At 36.1% G+C, this 22,759-nt stretch overlaps 1 protein-coding gene and 1 long non-coding RNA gene across 2 annotated transcripts; one reads left to right on the top strand and one right to left on the bottom strand.

Annotated features, from left to right (window-relative positions):
* Positions 1-2,759: 2,759 nt before the first annotated feature.
* Positions 2,760-5,107, bottom strand: LOC104120307 (transcription factor DUO1-like). Its single transcript, XM_009632047.4, has 3 exons — positions 4,879-5,107; positions 3,849-4,092; positions 2,760-3,428 (listed from the first exon to the last, which is right to left on the bottom strand). The coding sequence occupies exons 1-3, from the start codon at positions 5,058-5,060 to the stop codon at positions 2,919-2,921; spliced, it is 936 nt and encodes a 311-aa protein (XP_009630342.1). The 5' UTR covers positions 5,061-5,107; the 3' UTR covers positions 2,760-2,918.
* A 7,630-nt stretch (positions 5,108-12,737) lies between these two features.
* LOC104120306 (uncharacterized) lies at positions 12,738-13,451 on the top strand. The gene is made up of 2 exons (XR_691628.3): positions 12,738-12,872; positions 12,995-13,451. It is a non-coding gene; the product is annotated as an uncharacterized lncRNA (long non-coding RNA).
* The last annotated feature ends 9,308 nt before the right edge of the window (positions 13,452-22,759 follow it).

Raw genomic sequence — 22,759 nt, 5'->3', positions numbered from 1 at the left:
AGTCCGTTTTTTCAAAATATTGACCAAAATCAATTTAGTTGAGTTTTAATGCTTTATTTCCCATTTTAATCTATTTTTCACATAAAAACTTTTCGAAAAATTATACAGACTACGCACGCAAGTCGAGGAATGATAAATGGTGCTTTTCGAGGTCTTAGAATACATAATTACTTATTAAATTTAAAGATGACATTTTGGGTCATCACATTCTTAACATAGCAACAAAGCATTAAAATTACCTAAAACAGAAAGGGATAGATGAACAACACATCTTTCTAGTTTTGAATTGGACTGAGGGAAAATATGTATATAGAATTTTACTAAATCCTTTTACAGTATCAGCAAATAACACTTAAATTAAATACTCGTTCCGGTCCACAATAAGTGACTATTTTACCTTTTTATTTTGATCCAAAATAAGTGTCTATTTACATAATCAAGAATGAATGAATTTTATTTTTCTAAAATTTGCCTTATCTACATATTCCAATGTGTCAAGGTAATAAATAATTACAGTTAATTTAGTGAATACATCTTTTTTTCTTTAGGAGTTCGTATTTTCTTAATGGGTATGTCAAAGGTAAAATGGTCACTTATTGTGGACTGGAGGGAGTATATTATTAAGGATGGTATGAATCATTTATAGTTACCAAAATAGAACTGAGATCTAAAGGAGATTGATTATAACTTAAACTTTAAATTCCCAAGGCACCTTGTGGAAAGTCAAATGATTTATGAAAGAGGGATTTTCAGAAATCACTATTGTTTAGTGGCTATTAATTTTCTATAGCTATCATATAAATAATTACTTCATATAGCTATTATTCAATTATTACGGTTGTGTATTCGCTGTATTCGCGCCACTGTATTCATGAATACAGCAGCAAAAAGCGCCTAAAATTAGGGCAGTCCAGATGTACGTGCATGTATCTGCGCCATGTATTCATGAATATAGTAACGATAATCACCTTAAAAATAAGTATGTCCAACTGCTAATAATGAAAATAATATCAATTAGCGTGATACACTCCTAATATAACTCAACAAAATCAATTCTAACATGCATCATTATCAACCCAATTAATTAGAATAATTTTTCAGTTGTATATAGCTTTTGTATTTAACTTTTGTATTTAGTGTATATAACATGCCTCATTAGATTCAATGTTTGTATATACTGTATTCACTATTTTATATTCAGTGTATTCAAATGTATTTGTATTAACAATATTTTAGTTATTCCAAATATATGTTATTATTGCTGTATTTAGTATATTTTATTGGTTGTATTCATTATATTTCTATTTGTATTTAGTGTATTTTACTGTATCTTAAAATTAAATGTATTCAGTATTTATATTATATTCTATTTTAATATTTGTATTCAGTGTATTTCAATGTTTATATCATGTATTCATGCATGAATATATGTGTATTCGGCTGTATTAAAAAATACAAACCTTCAAAATACATAAATACATGCAAAACATAATGTATTTATACAAAAATATAATATATATTTGAGGGAATTTGTATATAATACAATGTAGTTATATCATTGTATATGACTAAATAGCAAAAAAAGAGAAGAAAGTTCGATGGAGATGGCGTTTTCCGGACAAGCAAAATATTGTAAACATTGTATTAAAACTAAAAATGGAGACGAACAAAAACCCCGGCCCTCAAATCTTCTTTGGCGTAAAAAATATTGCAGTATCCGTGTAGAGGAATCCATTGCAATATCCGGCGTAGAAGAAAGTCACAGTCTCTTTATTTCTAATATTGCAGAACAAATCCATTGCAAATATCTGGCGTAGAAACTAAGCAGTACAAATCCATTGCAATATCCTACGTAGAAACTAAGCGTGTATTTTGCTCGAAGAGAGAGAAGGAAGAGAGAGAGAGAAAGAGGAAATTTTTTTATGGGATTTTGAGAGAGAATCGTGTGTTAATTGAAAGAAAGAGAAAAAAAACATAAATAGCGTATTTCACACCTCAATTGTAGTATATACCATAAATACCTATTTTGCTATAAAATATAAAAGGTAGCTATAGAAATAATATTTAAAAATAGTTTTGGTTTATAATAAATAGGGTGTATACATTTGCTATAGGAGGTAAAATTTCATTTATGAAATTCTTGCAGTGATATAATTAGCTATAATAGCCTGTTTGGCCAAACTTCTAAAATTTACTTATTTTGAAAAGCACTTTTCTCAAAAGCGCTTTTTTAAAAAGTACTTTTGGTGAGAAGTAATTTGTGTTTGGCTAATTAATTTGAAAAGCACTTTTGAGCAATAATTAGTTCTTTTGAAAAGAACCTACTTTTTTCTACTTTTCCAAAACTGTTCAGCTTCTACTCAAAAACACTTTTTTTTTTCCTTCAAAAAGCTTCCAAACACCTTGATTTTGGCAAAAAAACACTTTTGACTAAAAAATGCACTTTTGGCCAAAAAATAAGCTTGGTCAAACATGCTATTAATCATTCATTCAACAATTGTAACTAACAACTTATCCGGTATATGCATTGATCAACAATAGGTAAAAACCGAACTCATACTAGTATTAGGGCTCAATTAAAGTTGGATTCGCGCCGAAAAGTCCCATTGGGGGTAAAGTACTCTCTAATAAAGACGACTTCGTATTCAGGATTCGAATTCGCGTGAGATCTTTGATTAAAATATTTTCCTTTTTATGGTGGCAGATACAAAAACAACATACAAAATCTTCCATCAAGCCATCAGAGAACACAAATCTACCAGATGAAAACTGTTAGAAGCAGTAAAGCACTAGGTCAAATTGTCTGTTACAAAGAATAGCTACAATAGCAATATTCATGTCACATAGAACACTACATATCTGTCCAACATGCTAGTAAGAATGTCCTTCTTCCTGTCCGAAATAGACTAATTACTACATCACCAATTGAATGGGCTTGGCAGTGGATCGATATGATCAAACATATCCATGGGGAAGTCATCGATGAAGCTATCTGGTGTAAGGGGGATGTCGATTTCTCTCTTCACAGAAATAATATCAGAGCTTCTCTCTGGTCCTGAACATGATGATGGTACAAAAGGGACTTGCACATTTCCTATTTCAGAAGCACTGAGCTGCCCGAAAAAATCTAAGAAGTCAGATTCCTCAAGTTTCATGGGTAATATTTGACTTTCCAGTGGGTGAAGAAAGTCAGTTTGCAGCGGAATCTGAGGAAAGGGAAGTGGAATCTGTGACCCGAAGCAGGCTCTCTTCTCATAAGGGTTGAACTCAGGTTGAAGCAGATCTGGCTCGAAAGGAAGTGAAGTTGAATTCAATAACTCTGGCAATTGGACCATGTTGATTGTGTTACAATTGTTCATATAGGATGATGGGCAATACTGGGATATGGACAAAGACCTTTCCTCTGCCAATGAGCTCAACTTTGGTCCCTGAAAATTCAATAAGAGAAAGAGATAATCCAATGTACAAGCTGAAAATTACAAATTATGAGGACAACTATTCAGTGAAAAGGCATAAACATACAACCTTATTGGCTGGTTAAGAGTAAGACAACTACTACTAGAGCTCTTACATATCTTAACAATGTTTCTTTCTATCTGAGAAGTTTTGACTAAACTGTCACAGACTGACCATAAGTGAGGAAGCTGAGAGATACAAGGTCCATGAAGTTTTCAAATGCCCATTTTATCAAATCTTGAGAAAAATACCAGTCAAAAAGTTCTCAATGTCTCAGCTAAACCAATTATACAGAAGATTCATTTAAATAAGTCCGGTAAAATTTGACAACACTAGAGGATAAACCAGAGAGCAGTATAGCCTATATAGGGATGACAAGAATATTGAATTACCTCTACTGAGGGATGTTTTTGAAGAGCAGGAGCTTCCCTGTTGTTAGTCTTCTGGGGCTTACTAGGCTGTTGTACTGAGGTCCGCAAAATTCTAGCCAATTTCTTCTGCCGGCTACTCCAGAAATTCTTGACATCATTGTCAGTTCGTCCAGGCAAATATGTAGCAATTCTAGCCCATTTGTTCCCAAATTGTGCCTGAAGTTCAATCACAGTCCTCTCCTCCTCTGCTGAAAACTTCACTCCACTACTCATTCAAAAGAAAAGAAAATGAATAATTAACAAAAGAGGTATCATCACCTTCATTTCATCAAATACACTTCCAGTTTGACAGAAGCAGATGATAACACTAAGCATATAATCAAACATCTGATACGCATTGCAACATCATCAGCGCTATAGCAGCAAATCTCTCATTTTGAATTCTCCATCAAATTTCAACAATTTAACTATTTAAGCGAATTTACAGGAAGAAGAGAGTAAAAAGAAAACTGCATATCTTCACAAAGAAACATTGTAAAAAAAACAAACCCCGCCATGAAAAATAATTAAACACAATTTCCACAAAATATCAGCAAATTGGTAAATTCTATGAAAAATAAAAAACAGAAAAAACATTTTTTTGGCAATTATATATAGTAAGATAAAAATAGCAGAACAAAGAACCCATAACCAAAAACCCTTTCTACAAGCAACGCATTAAGTAATTCCGACTATCTCCCAAACCCAACAATGGGAACCCCACGATGAAAATGCATTAGCATTGAAACTCCACAAACTCTCAGCAAAATTGCAACTTTAACAACAAAAAACTAAAAAAGAAGAGCAAATACAAAAAAAAAACCTTAACCAAAAACACAATTTTGCAAGCAATGCAACAAGAAATTCCCACTATATCCCAACCCAACAAAGAAAATCCCACAATGAAAATACTTAACTTAAAACAGAAATTTCTCAACCCAACAAATGCTGAGTACAAAGAAGAGTGACGAGAATAGAAAGCAATACTGTAGAATGAAAAGAAGTAACTAACCTTTTCAAGTTGGGGCGAAGTTTATTGACCCAACGAAGACGACAAGATTTGCCAGTACGCTGTAAAAGGCCTTTGGATCGAATGGAGCTCCAATCTCTTGGCCCATATTTTTTCACATGCTTTCTCAACACCTCATCTTCTTCCGCTTTCCACGGCCCTTTCTTTATCATCGAATCACTCATTGAAATCTTACGTTATCAATTGTCAGACTACTTACAATTCAAAGTTTTGATTTATTTTTCTTTCAATTCTGGGTTTTTGTTTACTTATTAGTAATGTGTTTGTGGGTAGTGACAGTTAAGGCGGTTATAGGCACTATCTTCCCACCATTTACCCCTGTTCCCGTATTTTTCTGTCCAGTTCAAATGTGGGTTTCCAATTACTTTAATGCCCATCATTTCATTATTGCATGTGTACATAAATACTGCATGAGACCATGGGCTTTTTGGGAATTTCACACTTTATTGGATAGGTTACCTGAGTATAGTAGAAACCCTAAGTTGTTAGAAAATTATGACTCGAGAAAATCCTTTTTCTTGCATGGGTTTACTTGAAAGAATATAATAATAAATTTTAAAAAAGGGAAATGTTTTTTTCTTAAAAAGTTTAGTAACTTTTGTAGAACTTTAATTTGGAGGAAAGTTTCATGTGGAAAAAATTTAAACACTTTCTTCACATCTGCTTGCCAAATGCACAATCTCTGAAAAATAAAAGATTTTTATAAAACTATTTTAGATAGTTGTACTTTTTTTAGAGACTTATGAGTGTGAAGAAAACTCCATTTTTACATTGCTGTCAACCTCTTGAATTAGAACTAAACGTAAATTGAAAATGATAGTATGCCTCTCGAAGGGCTTATTGAGAGAAGGCGAGAAATGAAGTTTCTGGGGAAGTCAAGGATTAATCAAACCATCTTGCTTTCCTTATTTGAAGTTGCAATTGTCTGCGGGTGTAATTTTCTATGTCAAGTTGGGTCCTAATTATACCAAAATAGTACCATGCATTTTAAATTGGCAGAGCTTTCTACGTCAATTTGGGATTCTTATACAATACTATTCCACCTGAATAATAAATATTTACCAATCAATTTGGAGAATTAAAAGATGCATATTCTCCAATTGTATCATATCATATATCTCTTGAGGAGACTTATTTTGTTATGATAATGCCATCAGACTACTTTATGAGTTTTTGTTATATGTGTTGCAAGATGGTTTGGGTACTTGGAGTTTTGTTATAAGCTTGCATATTATTGTTGATGTTACTAAACGATTGGTTAAGGGTTTGTTTAGCGAGTTTCGCACTCACTAGGTGCCAGTCACGACTCTCTAACTTTAAGTTGTGAAAAATATTACAAAAAATAAAAATAAAAAAAAATTAAATGTGTAAAACAAACAATGAATGTGCAAGAAAAGTCTTTTGAGGATAAAGCTTATAATAAACAGTGCTATAATTGCCATAAATATATATTCCTATATGTTTTTTTGGGAAAATAATTTATATAAATATGATCGCTAGTCAGTCATTTCATAGTAATTCGAACATAGATGTCGCTATACCCTCTCAACAACATACAAGGCATATGCTATTAGTGCAATCGCAACATAGAGCACCAATATTGCTATTTGCTGCACATTGCTGATCCTGGGCAACCTGAAATTCACAAAACAAACGTATTCCATGTATAAAGTTCATATACCTACCGTAAGCGAGCAAAATCTACGGATTTCTAAATCGGAAATATGCATTTGTAATCATGATTATAAAATAATTACTATAATTACTATAATTACTATAATTTTAAGAGAGAGATTTGAATATATTAATGTCGAGACAATCCCAAAAAGAGAAAAACCATATCTTGAAATTCCAACATTCAAAAATCAATTTAAGACAATCCAAACAAGAATGTGATTTTGAGTTGTTTAATGTTCTCTGAAGATGTATCTAGTCTTAAGTTATGCAAATTTTTAGTTTTAAATTAAAATATTCTCAATCGACGGGGAAAAATAAGAAGAAAAAAAAATTAACACTAGATATACCTATAACAGACACATGTGTTACGGCTGGTAGTAGATAGTTTTAGTGAAACTTGGTGATATGGTGTCACGACCCAAAATTTCACCACAGGCGTCGAGATAACACTTAGTCTCTAAGACTAGATAAGCCGATTACAACTACAATTTAAGCCTTAAAAAAAATATACAATTATAACAACCTCCCAAGACTGGTAATACAGAGTCACGAACTCTAACTGAATACATGCAATGATCTCAAGGATCGAATATACAATACTGTTCGAATAAGAGTTGATAGTACAATATAATGGAAAGACTCCAAGGGACTGCGACGACCAAGCAGTCTTACCTTGAAGCCTTGCGATCACACTCTAATCTCTGTCCGAATCTGATATCTCCAATACCTAGCTCTGCACAAAAATATGCAGAAGTGTAATATGAGTACACCACAGTCGGTACCCAGTAAGTATCAAGACTAACCTCGGTGGAGTAGTGACGAGGTACAATCAAGACACTCACTAGTCAAATAACCTTTGCATTATAGCATATAAAAATAATAGAAAACAAATAGCAGTGATGGCAACAATAATCAACTTGTGAAATAAACAGCAAGGCAACAAGAACACCATAAATATTGCTCAAACGAATAATAAACACAAGTACATCCAATTAATCAAGTCCTTCAAAATATACATCTTTTATCTATAAGTTTTTCAAATAAAAATCTTTAGAATGTAATCCGTACAATTAAATATTTTCCGAATATACTTCCTTCAAATAAATATCTTACGAATATAATTCTTTCAAATACATATCTTTCAAATATAATTCTTTCAAGTAAAAGTCACCATGTGACACCTCACTTAACTTTCATAGTGTGAGAAATATATTCAACATATCACATCGAATGACACGGTAATACTTTCTTGCACTTGTCTCATTCTCACCCGATATATATATATATATATATATATATATATATATATATATATATATATATATATATATATATATATATAAAACTTTCATGGTGTGAGAAATATATTCAACATATCATATCGAATGGCACGGTAATACTTTCTTGCACTTGTCTCATTCTCACCCGTATATATATATATATATATATATATATATATATATATATATATATATATATATATATATAGATCAAATCAATTGGCACGGCAACACCCTTCGTGCATTTATCTCTTTCTCACTGTGCATACATATAACAGTACCAACTAAGTGAGAAAAATATCAATAACAATAAAAGAAATAAAGTGAGAGGCACACAGGAAGCAACAACGACTACAAGTCACATAGAAAATATAGGTGCACAATAACAACTCACGATAAAGGCATGAATGTATACACAACGAAAAGTTATCACAATATAATGTATGTCTCTTGTCCTCGCCTGTTCGTGCCATGAACATATGATAATATAAAAATAATGGCATGGCATCACCCTTCGTGCTTTTACTCTCTTCCTCACATGATAATATAAATGAAATGGCACAGCATTATCCTTCGTGCATATTAAGAATGGCACGACATCACCCTTCGTGCTTTACACTCTCAAATGGCACGACATCACCCTTCATGCTTTACACTCTCAAATGGTAGGGCATCACCCTTCGTGCTTTACACTCTCACATGGCACGACATCATCCTTCGTGCTTTACACTCTCACATGGCACGACATCATCCTTCGTGCTTTATACTCTCCCTTACCAAGCACATGTATATCATTAACAAGCAAGGTATGAAGCATAAATAACATCAAGGAGAGTGTTTAAACGACAACACAATACAATAATTCATATCAGAATTTGCCCACCTGCCACAACCAACTCCAAAGATACAACAAAAATCAATTAATTTCAAAGCAAATAGCCCAAGGCTCCACACAACGTATGTAAAAACTCAAAAATAACAACAGATATGGAAAAGTAACTCAGCATAGGATAACACCTTCTTTAATCCAAATTTTTGATAAATATATTAACGCCTCTTTTTAAGCTTATTTAATTAATTATTCACAGATAAAAAATCCATAATGAAATTAATTCCAAAAAATATCAAATCAACAAACACATGGAATTCACATAAAATCCAAGTGGCAATCACCCCAAATTATCATATAAAATACAAACTCGACAAACAAGGAACGAGATATGACAAATAAAAGATTTACTATGTTCCAATAATTTTTCAATTTAATATATAAGGGTGTCTACAAATTTTAATCGGTATAAATTGCACATATAAGTTAATTACGTACTCGTCATCTCGCGTACATGGTTTTCAATCACACAATTCCAAATAAGACTCAATGCCGAAGGGGTAATTCCTCCACTCAAGGTTAGGCAAGATACTTACCTTTTTGAAGTTATGCCGATATTCCAAAATAGCCTTCTTTCTTGAATTGACTTTCGGATAGCTCAAATCTATCCAAATTGATTGTATAACTTCATTAAAATTCATCGGAAATAATTCCGGAAAATAAAACGTCAACTTGGGTCCCGCCTATCGAAACCCGACAAATTTTTTACGAAATTCGAATACCCATTTCGATACGAGTTCAACCATATCAAATTTACCAAATTCTTATAACGAATCGACCTCTAAATCTTAAATTTTTGTTTTTGAAAGATTTTGCAAAAATTCCATTTTCTTCCAATTGATTCACTAATAAAAGATGAAAATAATCATGAAATCATGAAATATAATGAAAACCGAGTAGGAAACACTTACCCCAATCCATTTGGTGAAAATCCTCTCAAATATCGCCCAAATCTGAGTTCCCTAGCTCCAAAAATGTTAAAATGAGCAAAATAATGAAACTGCTCAATAAAAACCCATTTTCCGTCACTAAAAGTTTATTTTCCTCCACTAAAAGTCCATTTCTCGTCACTAAAAGTCCGCACCAGAACCTACTTGCACCAGCAATTTAATATTTCACTAAAAAGGCTCTAACTCCATCATACAAACTCGAAATTCGACGATTCTTGTTCCTATGAGTCACAAATAATAATACAAACCTAATCGTTCAATCAAAACTCAATTTGAAGATTATTTTCTCAATACGATATAAATTTTGCTCGTTAAACAATTAACTCATATTTCGCGCTAAACACCCAATCGCGACTTGATGAAATTAGACCGAACATTCCAGATCATTCTTATAATTCATTATTAAACTCTCGGAAGTCTCGAAATTGAATTTCGATCTCTAGAAATAAAAATTGACCTTTGAATCATTACATGCTTATGCTCAAAACACCAAACTCTTCCAAACACTCTTCCCTGACAGCCTATAGTATATCAATCATAACCTTTTGTACCCAACTCCAACTACCAAATAGTTTGAATTTATGAAAATTAGATACAAAGGGCTACAACTTTTTATTTTATATTATCACCAAATTCCTTATAGATTACGAGATATAAGCTTCCAAAGTCAACCATGTGCAGCAGAATTTTCTGCGATGCACACTGCCAGGCAAAACAACTACAGTACTAGGCTTCAGTTACTCGATCATAACTTTCTGTACAAATATCTAAAAAATTAATGGTTTACATTTCTAGAAACTATACTCAAAGCGCCACAACTTTTATTTTTGGATCATCTCCAAATTTCTTACAGATTACGAGATATAAGCTTCCAAAGTCAGCCATGTGCAACAGAAATTTCTACGATGTACACTGCTGTAGCCAAAAACCAGCAGTTAAAAATGGCCTAGAATTGGTCCGAAATCACTCAGAAACTCACCCGAGCCCCTCGGGACCCCGTCTGAACATATCAACAAGTCTCAAAACATATTATGGACTAAGGCGAGGCCTCAAATCATATCAAACAACACCGAAACAGTGAATCGCACCTCGAATCGAACTTATGAGTTTATGAAAATTTTCAAATTCTATATCTTGTGTCAAAACGTATCAAATCAATCCGAAATGACTTCAAATTTTGCATGCAAGTCATAAATAATATAATGGAGTTGTTCCTATTTTAGGGCTATGTATCGCAGCCCACAGAGTCTCCATCGTACTATTTATTTTATCTTGTCTTATTTACATTCCAGACAGATGTTGTATTATTGTTGTACTCCTTAGTAAATGCTCGTGCACTTGTAGCATCGGGTTTTGGGGATATTCTAGTTGATGCTTACTGATTTTCATATAATTATCACCTTTTATATTATGCAATACTAATTATGTATGTACCCGTGAATTTTAAAGGTGTAAATTTCCTTACTTAATAATAATTTATGATTTCAAAAGTAATAAAATGAATAATTTACGTGATAGTTCACTGTTGGCTTGCCTAACGGCGACGTTGGGTGCCTTCACGACGTATAGTGTGTTTTGGGTCGTGACATTAATATTTTGCTAGCAATAAAGAAATTAAAAAATTGCCTTCTTTTAGCTACCTCACATTGTTTGTATCTTCTACAATAAACTTTAAAATGGCACAAAGCACAAAAGGAATGAACTTGAAAATAACGTTTCTTAATAAAATTCTAGAAAGGCTTTTAAGTCTTCATAAGTTATGTGTTGTTGCTAAACGTAAAGAGAAAGCATGATAACTTGTGAATTATGAAAGCGGAACTATATTTAAGTTGAATATAAGATAAATGATAGAGGATTTCTACGAGGCAGAGTTTCTTCCTTTATTAAGTCAGCTATATAGGATTAACATCCATTAAAGGAGCTTAAGCTTTTATTTATCAATCAAACATAATTTTAAATATATTGTTTATTTGATTTATAAAAAGTTTTACCCATCAAGATGGGTTACACGCGCAAAATACGTATCCTAAGACTAGTACATATTAAAAAAAATGCACAAAAACTTTGAAACACCTAACAAGTAATCAAATATTTAAAATAATGTCATATTTTAAAGAGGGAAAGACAAAATAAGTAAGGAAAAAAGAGAAGCAAAGGAAAGAGTGACGGCGCATGAATGCACAATAAGAAACGTGGAGTGGCATGTGGAGAACAAAAAGATTGATTTTTTGGGCATCAATTATTCCCATGAAGAACACACCTCAGGTCCTCATATTTCTAAAGAACATCTCAAGTTCCCCGATATTGGGTTCACAACGAAGAAAATACAACAGTATTTGGGAATAATAAATTAAGTGACAGATTTAATTCCTATTTTTATACATATATTTCTCCTCTCGCAGAAATTTTGAAGTATAATGCCCATCCATGGGGCAAGGATCAAAACGATGCGGTGAGAAAAAATAAAAGAGATGTCTCAAAGTGTCAGAATCTTTGCACATTTCCTCATATGGAAATAAAATATTGCAGACAGATGTCAGTAATGAATATTGGAGCACAATTTTATTTGAGAAAAAAATGTTCTAAGAAAATTATATGGCTACGCTAGTGGAAGATTAAAGGATGATGAACAACACTATCATTCCACGTTCAAGGAGATTCTTGCAGTTAAAAATGGGATTAAAAAGTTCAATTTTCTTCTAATTCACTAACAATTTCTTATACAGATGGTTATGAATGCTTTTCCGAGGATGATCTAGTTGAATCCAAAGGTCATTCTGAATCCGCAATTTCTTGGATGGGCTGAATGGTTTTGTCCATACAAGTTTTAGGTCAAGCACTTGAATGGGAAATATAATGTTTTAACTGATTTTCTTTGAAGGGAAGTGTGATGACCCAAAATGTCATCTTCAATTTAAACATTCATTTTTGTGTTATAAGACCTCGAAAAGCACTATTCATCACTCCTTGACTTGCGTGCATAGTCCAAATAATTTTTCGAAATGTGTTTATATGAAAAATTGATTAAAATATTTCTCAACTTGAGATATTTTTCTTCCTATGAGTCCTCCGCCTCCATTCTGTCTCTGCTTGCGGAGTTGCCGCCACTCCAAAACCCTAGCCACCTTCATTTCTCGGCAGTGCGCTCCAAGTTGTGCTAGTTTCCTGGTCAACATAAAGGTAATTTGATTGTTCATTTTTCAGAGAGACATTAAACTAAGTTCTCTGTTTATCTGCTTAATCTCGAAGAACATAAGAATCTTCAATGTTTTGTTCATGTTCTTCTACTTGTCTGGTTGTAGATGACAACAATGGAAAAGGATCATATTTTGGTTGCATGCTTCATATGATTAGAATTTTTCTTATAACCGTAGTGTCCGGGTCAGGAATTACCACCAGTACAGTACGGTTAAACTCTGCCCGTCAAAGCTTGGACAAATTGGAAGAGTCACCAAACATTTTTGCCTCCGAGGCCTCATTGGTTCTCAATCCACCAATAAACAAACACCATATGATTAGTTATAGTTCCTTTTAAATTGAATTGAATGTCATAATTTTATAACCTTTCAGAGTTGGTCTGTTTTATCATTCTCTTATAGAAGTACATGTAGTTTTATACTTTCCTGACACTTAACTGTTCATCATTAGCTTGTTGATTGCTTGTTATTCTTTCATATGTTGCATGTAGCTCTTTGATTTTCTTCTAGAGTCCCTTTTAGAATGGATTTTTGATGATGCTATCGAATTTTTGCATGTGTACATATGTGGTTAAAGGATTTTTTTTTATGCTTCACATGCTTTCAGTGATCCAAAGTGAGGTGTTGTCATGATCTAATATGATCGATTTACTATATACATGATCCTTATTTCTATTTATGAAAGGAAAATTTACTTTATTTTATTAGAAATTTGCTTTATAGAAAGTGATTGGCCCCTCGACAAAAAAAGAAAAGGTGTAATTTGAGAATTTGTTCTTGTTATTGCCACAGTACAATCAACGATAATCCATATATTCTGTCTATTATTGAGGCATCAATTTATTGTCAAAATCTAGATAACGACATTGCAGTTAACAGATGATCTTGGGTTACAAGTTTCCTCTTATGATCCACCATTTTTCATGATGTGATAACATAAATTAGGATTAGAAATCTCAGAAATCTACTCTTTTCTCCTTCATGCCAGATTTCCTCAGGGTTATGCTTATAAATTAAAGAGGTCTGATCTTGTTGTATTTTCTCTTAATGCTAAAATCATTTATGATGGACCTAAAATTCTTATGGTGTATTTGATATCTGCTAGGAGCTTCTTAATGTTTTTTGAAAAGGTTATGTTATCCTAAAGGAACTAAGATAGGGAGCATTGTACAGAAAGGTCTCTTTTTTTAACAATCGATAGCTTTTTCCAGATAGACCATCAATCCTTTTGGTGTAGTTAGTGTTCATTATAACTTTCTATAATGACTCGACTGGTCGTTTTGAGAATTTACGTTCCGTTTGATGGTTTAAGGTCTCGAGCAATTTCGTATTATGTGTTATGACGTGCGTGCGTGGTCGAGTTTGAATTTTGGATGATTCGGGATTGATTTGCAAGAAGAATTCTTGTTTTAGAAGCTTAAGCAGTAAGGGTTGATCGGAGTTTGACTTTTGTATAGTCAACTCCGAAATAGAGTTTTGATGGTTCCAATAGCTCCGTATGATGATTTTGGTCTTAGAAACGTGTCCGGATATTGATTTGGAGATCTGTAGGTCATTTCGGCATGAATTGGCGAAAGTTGAAAAAATGGAAGATTTTGAAAAGTTTGGCCGGGAGTTGACTTTATTGATGTCGGGGTCAGATCCCGATTCGAAAGTTGGAATAGGTCCGTACTTTTATTTATGACTTATGTGCAAAATTTGAAGTAAATCGGAGTTGGTTTCGTATAAATGAGTTTTGGAATTTAGAAGTTCATAAGTTTCTTACGCTTGAATCGATGCGCGATTCATGATTCTATTGTTGTTAGAGGCAATTTGAAGCTTCGAACAAGTTCGTATCATATTTTGGGACTTGTTAGTATACTTGGTTGGGGTCCCATGGGGCTCGAGTGGGTTTCGGATGGGTTTGGATTGTGCCGCGCTCTTATTTGATGTTTCAGCGTCGTTTCTTTTGGCATAAAGGGTATCATACTATGGAAACGACCTTTGATTTGTGATTCGATTGAACCATCAGATCTGTATCGTAATTACAGAACCATAGCAGCAAGAATCGTCGTATTCCGAGGTCGTATGAGAGAGTTATGCCCATTTTCGTGTCTGGAAAGACTGTTATTTTTCTTGTGTTTGAGGGAACAGAGGCAAATCGCAGGTGTCAAATGTGACTTCGGTTCACCATTTTTATCATATTTCGAGTTGTAGACTTCGGTTGACCTGACATTTTATTGAGATGAACTTCGAGCTGCTGAACCGACAACGTGTGTTTCTGCTTGTTTTGGAAGTTTGAGTGAATGCGATCGGCCTCAGAGAAGAGGGGAGGCAACTTGGGATTCTAGGCAAAGTACTTTTTTTGTATATAGGCCTCTGTATAGGATAAGATCTTCTTCGAACTTGATGCACAAATAGATAGAATAGCAGCAAATAACATCTTTCTAACTTCTTTTTTCCGGTTCTCAAACAACTTGGGCGAAATAGGGTTCTACCAGGAAACCATGTATTTTTGAGTTTTCGCCATTGGTTACTGGTTGAGCCACTGGAATGGAATCAGATAAGAATCCTTGGAGATCTTTCCTCTCCACTTACTCGTAACAGGATTTTCTTCTGTAGAAGACTTCTTCCGAATGACATAATTGTCCGACACTACGTTCCTCGATCTTCAAAGAAAACTGACTCCTCCGACTCCTCCTTATCCTTTAGGATAGGATCCTCCTTGGTCCTTCTTTCACTAATGGTCTCACTATTTTCTAGTAGTAGTATTTCGCGAGGGACTCCCCTTTCTATCGCTTGCCCTTGCCTTTAACTCTCATTTGATCTCTTTCTTCTATAAAACAAAGCGAAGCAAAACGCATGGCAAAGAAGCAGCCAACTGACTGTCCCCTTCCACTCGGCCTTTCCTCGCTGTGTGAATAAGGTCTTAGTCTGTATGAGCATTCTGGGAAGGTCGCAATAAGTCGCTAGTCGAAGGTTTAGACCAGTCGCAATTTATCACCATCTTGCCCGCTTCCAATTGATGACTGGCTATTATATAAGTGTTGACCTAAACCCCTGCGTAGGTCTCGGCTCCCGAACCGTACGTGATCTGTCTCGTACGGCTCTTCCTAAGAACTTGAACCCCCCCTCCCCTCTCTAAATAGAAAAAATGCATACCTTATAATAGATTCAACTAAATCTGCGCTTGGAAGATTCCTTTCTCAATCATGTATCTGATTTTACTACTTGAATCACGAAAGGTGCTTTTTCTCACACCGCATACGGCTCGTACAAAGACTCCTAAATCCATCCTGAGCTCTTTCTTCCACCTCTCCTCTCCAATCCTCGATCAAACTTGCGTTCCCCAGGAGCTATGAAATGGGGGTCTTTCCTTCGCATATCATATGTATCGGCTTGGCTTTGTCCCAAACCAAAGAGGCATTCTGGCGGAGGCATGCATGTAGGAAAGCCGACGACTACATAAGCTAAAAGACTACGACTACAAGACAGGCTGGAAGCAACTCGCTTCTATTCTCGGGCCGACTTCATACATTCTACGAGGTTGGCGAACTACTACGATCTATATATTTGTAGTTGGGATTTGTCGTTTCTTCGTGATCGTAACAATCACTTCAAGCAGTGGAAAGAATAATTTGAGTAACTCTGCAGGATAGACCTCAACAGAAAATGTGGTCACTATATTGGGGGGGGGGGGGAAGACATGACCGCTACTTAAGAAAAAAGTTCTTACTTGGCAAGTGCAGAATCAAAGTGAGTCAAGCGAGAGGGAAGCACGCTCCTGTCCAGAGCGAAGAGAAGGCGAAAAAGCACCGCCGAAGCAGCTGAGAGCTCAAAAAAGTAAGAAAAAGCTGAAAGAGGACTGGGAAGCCTCTCGAAGTCTCCGATCTCATAGATGGTTAGGCTGCAATTCCTTCGCCTTTCTTGCTCGTTAGCGCTATTTTTTTATTGCAGCTAGGGACCTCCACCATTATTCCCTATTGTGTCTTTCTTTGTGAGCTCGTTCTGCCATTTCCTTATGTTCTGAAGTTCCTGAGCTGATTTACTTGTTGTATCCTCGTGTTATTGTTGTTGTTGTTGTTGTTGTTGTTGTTGTTGTTGTTGTTATTGTTGTTGTTGTTGTTGTTGTATTCAGTGTTGTTGAGCTGAGGGCTATGCGTGGTTGTGATATTGAAACTGTTTTGAGGAAATGTTGTGGAATTTTGGCACATATTGTGAAAGTCATTTTGTTGAGTTGTTATGTTTTGGTACACGTGTTATTGTTGAGAGGATTATTCGGTGATTGCATGAGGTTTTTGCCGTGCTATTGTTATGGTGTTTGCATGAGGTTTCTCTCGTGCTGTTGTTATGGTGTTTGCACGAGGTTTCTGTCGTGCTGTTATTATTATTGATATGCATGTAGTGGTATAAGGTATGGGTGTTGAAACACATACGGTGAGATAAGGTGGGCTTGATACGCATGGCTTGTATGGGAACTACTAGAAGCCATGCGGTGTGATAAGGTGGGCTAAAACGCAGGATACTATTTCGGAAAAAATAATTTTTAAAACTAAATTTAAAGGCTCTCGCGGTGATATAAGAAAAGATTGTGATTCATTTTATGATTTGAGACTACGTGGCGGTACCTCGGTAGTGAATCTTGTTGACATTTTCCCATTATTTTATACTTGTCTTTGCTTCTTGTTTCCTTAGCATACCACTAATTGTCTTTCTCCGTGTTGCACTATTTGCTTAATTCTATGTAGCTAATCTTGTTGTGCTAATCATTGTTTCAATTTCATTGCTGTCTTTATTATACTGTACATTTTGTGGTGATCGTTTCTTATGTGCCATTCATTGTCTCTATCTTACTTGTTGACCTGAATTGGGGTAGAACACTTGCACAAGCATACACGTAGATAAATCGCCCATATTGGTCTCAGAAGATGAATCTTGATGTTTTGACCATTTACATGTGCCCCCGTGTACTTGCCTTATGTGTGAGAGTTATCTTGTTGGCACGTAAGTTGTCCGTGCAGTCATGAGTCATTATTATTGTTGGCACATGAGTGGTCCATGCAGATATTAGATACTGTCACTCCTTGGGCAATGCTGTTATGAATTGTAATGTGGGCACAAGATGCCAAGTGATTAGGGTTCACGAATTGGGACCCGTGATTTTTGATTTTGAGTTTTGGTACCTCGTGGAAGTTCTTGGATAAACCTAGTGTGAAAGCGGTTGTTCCTACTGAGTTGTCACTTGTCTTCATTTATTTGGCTTCACCGTATTTAAACTGTGTTGAGCTTACTCTACAGTGTTATTACCTGTTGTGTCTCGTTGCTAACTGTTGCTTTTAGGCCTCATTTGTTTGCACTTAATGGAGGTCTGAATCTTAATCATTCAGATCTCAGGCATTAAGTGCGTTTGTTTTTAAAGTCTGAATCTTAGTTATTTAGATCTTAATCGTTAAGTATGTTTGTTTGTTTTACTTTACAACCACTTAATGGGTCTGAATTGGTCTGTATCATTAAGATCTATAACATAGACTTAATTTAATTAAGATGATATTATCTATATTCATTATTAACTGCCGCCACCGCCTACCGTTATCAAGTACCATCATGCCACCCACCACCACCATACTCAACCACTACCACCACCATCATCCTCAATCATAGCCGCCACAATTGTCGACTACAACCACCCACCATCCCCACCACTCCCACCACCATCATTCTCAAGGACAACCAACAGTCATCCACCTCAACTACCACAACTAACCACCCCATCACCATCAACAACCATAGCCGGTACTGCCCATTATTATAAACTACCACCACCCACTACCATCTTCCTCAATCACAACTACCATCATCACCACCTGCCATTATTAACTATCATCACCCACCACCACCATCCTCAATCATAATAACTACCACTACTAATCACCACTAGCTACTACCCTAAACTACCACCATTAACCAAATCTACCACCACTTTTAGTCGGCATTCACAAGCACTACCGTTAGCCATCACCACCAACAACTATCATATTTTAAAAAGTTATATATTTTAGTGACGAAATATTAGATTAATTAGTATTTTATTTGAATTTTATGTTTATTAATTTTTAAATAAACATAAATTTTATACATTCAGATGTTAAAAATCAAATAGTCTTAATCATTTAGTATTCATATCTTAATACACATCTTAACATTCAGATGTGTATTCAGATTCAGATGTCTTAATCTTAATACACATCTTGATATTCAGACGCGTATTCAGATTCGGACGTCTTAATCTTAAAAAAACAAATGAGGCCTTAGTCCCTATTACCAACATTGTATTATTATTGTCATCATGCCTAGCTTTATATTGATATCGTTCCCAGTTAGTTCTATATTTATACTTGTTTAGGTTGTTTAGTCCAATGGGTGTCTTGACTGTTCCTCGTCACTACTCCACCGAGGTTAGTCTTGATACTTACTAGGTAGCGCTGTGGTGTACTCATATTACGCTTCTGCACATTGTTGTGTAGACCTAGGTGCCTCGGATATTGTTGATTATTATCTAGATGGTCGAGCATTGCTGCAGAGACTCAAGGTAAACATGTCGCCGCGTTTGCAGGTCTCAGAGTCACCTTATGATATTGTACTTGTACTGTTTAATTCTATTCCGAACAGTTGTATTTAGGGATTTTTCTAGTAAACTCAGTAGAACTTATGACTTGTACTACCGGTTTTGGGATGTTATTTCATGTTGTAAATGTTGAGTTCATTAAGAAATATCTGATTTCTGCTCAATAGTTCTATTGGTTAATTTCTGTCAATTTATTCAGTAAGTGTTAGGGTTACCCAGTCGTAGATATTAGGTGCCATCACGACATCCTACAAAGGAAAATTGGGGTCATGACAAGCTGGTATCAGAGCTTTAGGTTCATAGGTATTGCGAGTCATAAGCGAGTTTAGTAGAGTCTTGCGAATCGGTACGGAGACGTCTGTACTTATTTCAAGAGGCTACAAAACTATTAGTAAATTTTCACTTCTTTCATTCCTATCGTGCGAGTTTATTGATCTTTGAGTTTGAACCTTTGTCATTCTATTCTCTCACAAATATTGAGAACACGAGCTGCAGTTACCGATGACGCTGCCCCCAGAGCCGATATTGCTAAGGGTCAGGGCAGAGGCAGAGGCCTAGGGGGAGCACGTGCTATGATTAGAGCACCTATCAGAACAGTAGTTGAGGAGCCGCTAGTAGCTCCTGATGGGGGACAGGTACCGAGGCGCCTGTTGTTACCCAGGACTTCAGGAGACTTTAGCATAATTCCTGAGCATGTTTGGTACATTGGTTCAGGCGGGCTTGATTACGGTTGCACCAGCTACTTCACAGACCGGTGGAGGAGCTCAGAATCCCGCCGCCCGTAATATGGAGCAACGAGTCCACATTGGTCAGGTTCCAGGTATCATGCTTACACAACCTGTTATTCTAGTTCCGCCACTGGGTGTGGCAGCAACATCTGAGGAAGAACACCTTAGAATTGCGAGGTTTAGGAAGTATTACCCTCCTACTTTCAGTGATTTGGCTTAAGAGGATGCGCATGGGTTCCTAGGGGAGTGCTACTATATTCTCCGCACTATGGGTATTGTGGAGACGAGTGGGGTTGCTTTTACTATGTTCCAGCTTAAGGGAGCGACATACCAGTGGTGGAGAGCATATGAGTTGGGTAGTCCGGCCGATGCAGCCTCACTTTCATGGACTTAGTTTTCAGAGGTGTTCTTGAGAGAGTTATTTCCCCAAATATTTTGAAAAGCGTGGCGCGCGGATTTTGAGCAGCTGAACCAGGGCACTATGTCGGTGTCAGAGTATGCCGTTAGATTTAGTGATTTTTCCAGACATGCACCTGTTTTAGTTTCTACGGTCAGAGAGCGAGTCTGCAGGTTCATTGAGGGGGCTCAATCATGATATCCTGTTCAGTATGGCTCGGGAGTTGGAGTCGGATGTTCTATTTCAGCAGGTAGTAGAGATCGTTCGTCGATTAGAGGGCATACGAGGTCAGGAGAGAGAGAGAGAGGGCAGGGAGACTAAGAGGCCTCGTAGGCCGGGAAGACCTACTGGTCCTTATTTTGGAGTCATGGTACGTCATGGTAGAGATTTTGTGGGTCAGCCAGTTCAATTTGCACTTCAAGCTTCGTACGGTGTTCCAGGTGCCCATGTGTCTCAGGGTACCCGTGCCAGATAGCTTCCACAACCATGTCAGCAGAGAGGTTACTTTGAGTGTGGAGATACCGGCCACATGGTGAGAGATTGTCCCAAACTCCAGACAGACGTGTCACAGTGGGGTATTTAGGCTATGAGTTCTACTCCAGTTGCTGATATCCCTGCACCTCCAGCTTGGGGTACAAGTCAGGCGAGTAGAGGGCTCCCAAGAAGGAGAGTCCGGACTCGTTGATGTACTTTCTACGGTAGGGCTGAGGCCGCTGCACCAGATGATGTTGTACAGGTATGGTTTTGATTTGTTATAGAGGAGCAAGATTCGTATTTAGTTTCGGTTCTGCTTATCGGGGTGAGTCCCCCTATTTTACTTCATATACGGGTGAGTTTAGTGATTTGGTACTCTGCTTATGTGTTTACCCATGTTGGTAGATCCTATAGTGGTAGCCCGTGTCTATCATTTTGTTTTGATTCATTATTGAGAGTTATGAGACTAGAAGTGGCTTTCTGTTACTCATTTCGGTAGTTTTGATGTGATTTTGGGATGGTTGGTTACGATTTGCAGTTTAGATGCTCTACTGGTGTGGGAGTTCAGTATGTGTTGTGATTTTGTCGGCGAAATAGAATTAGAGGAAGGTTTCGATTGGTATGATGTGTAAATTACCTGTGATTCAGAGCTGAGGATGGAATACTCGCGTTTTCATATGGTTGATATGTTGAACCGGGCTACATGCCACGGTGGAAGTTAAATCAGGATGAGATCTATGTGATTAGTTCATGTGTTTTGATTCTCCCTTGTGAAATTGATTCATAGTATGGTATTAATAGGGAGTGGTGCCTGCTGAGCTTGTTTGATAGTTCTTTCATGTGTTTCCTTGTATATCCAGAGTCATATTCGTGTTGTGCTTATTGGGTTTTAGTTTGCGAGATGTGTGCCCAGGTGGCGTTAGATTTGACTTGTTGATTTGAGTGAATAGTCATGGCATCTTCGTGTTTCTTGCTTCGTTGTCGGTGTTGTGGAGATTTGGAATGGGGTTCTAGCGGATATAAGGTTAATTACCGGTACTGGGTTTAATTATGGACATCTATCGTGATCAGAGATATGGTTATGGGCATATGTGCGATGTGTTATGTCGTGTGGTTGTACCTTGTGGGTGTAGGCATAGGTTGTTGCAGATGGATGAGGCTGATACCGTGTGTTGATGTAGGAATCAGGTCTTTTGGAAATGATTGGATGGTGAGAAATTTGGTTCTAAGGTTATCAGTGTGGGTGGAAGGAATAATTTTCAGTTGGGATGGTGTCATCATGCCTATGTGGATTGGGGTGACGTGGGATCACCCACGTGTGTATGTATGGTAGTTCACTCAATGATTTGATGACTTCAAAATGGTCCTTGGCATGTTCGAGGACGAACGTTTGTCTAAGAAGGGGAGAATGTAACGACCCGATCGGTCATTTTGAGAATTAATGCCCTGTTCGGCGGCGTAAGGTCTCGAGCAACTTCGTATTATGAATTATGACTTGCGAGTATGGTTGAGTTCAGTTTTCGGATGATTCGGGATCAATTTGAAAGAAGGATTCCTGTTTTAGAAGCTTAAGTGGTAAGAGTTGATTAGAGTTTTGACTTTTTTGTAGATGACTCCCAAATGGCATTTTGATGATTCTAATAGCTTCGTATGGTAATTTTGTACTT

Source organism: Nicotiana tomentosiformis, chromosome 1, assembly GCF_000390325.3.
Source record: "Nicotiana tomentosiformis chromosome 1, ASM39032v3, whole genome shotgun sequence".
In the NCBI taxonomy this organism is placed as follows: domain Eukaryota; kingdom Viridiplantae; phylum Streptophyta; class Magnoliopsida; order Solanales; family Solanaceae; genus Nicotiana; species Nicotiana tomentosiformis.
This window is presented reverse-complemented; position numbering and strand designations above follow the sequence as displayed.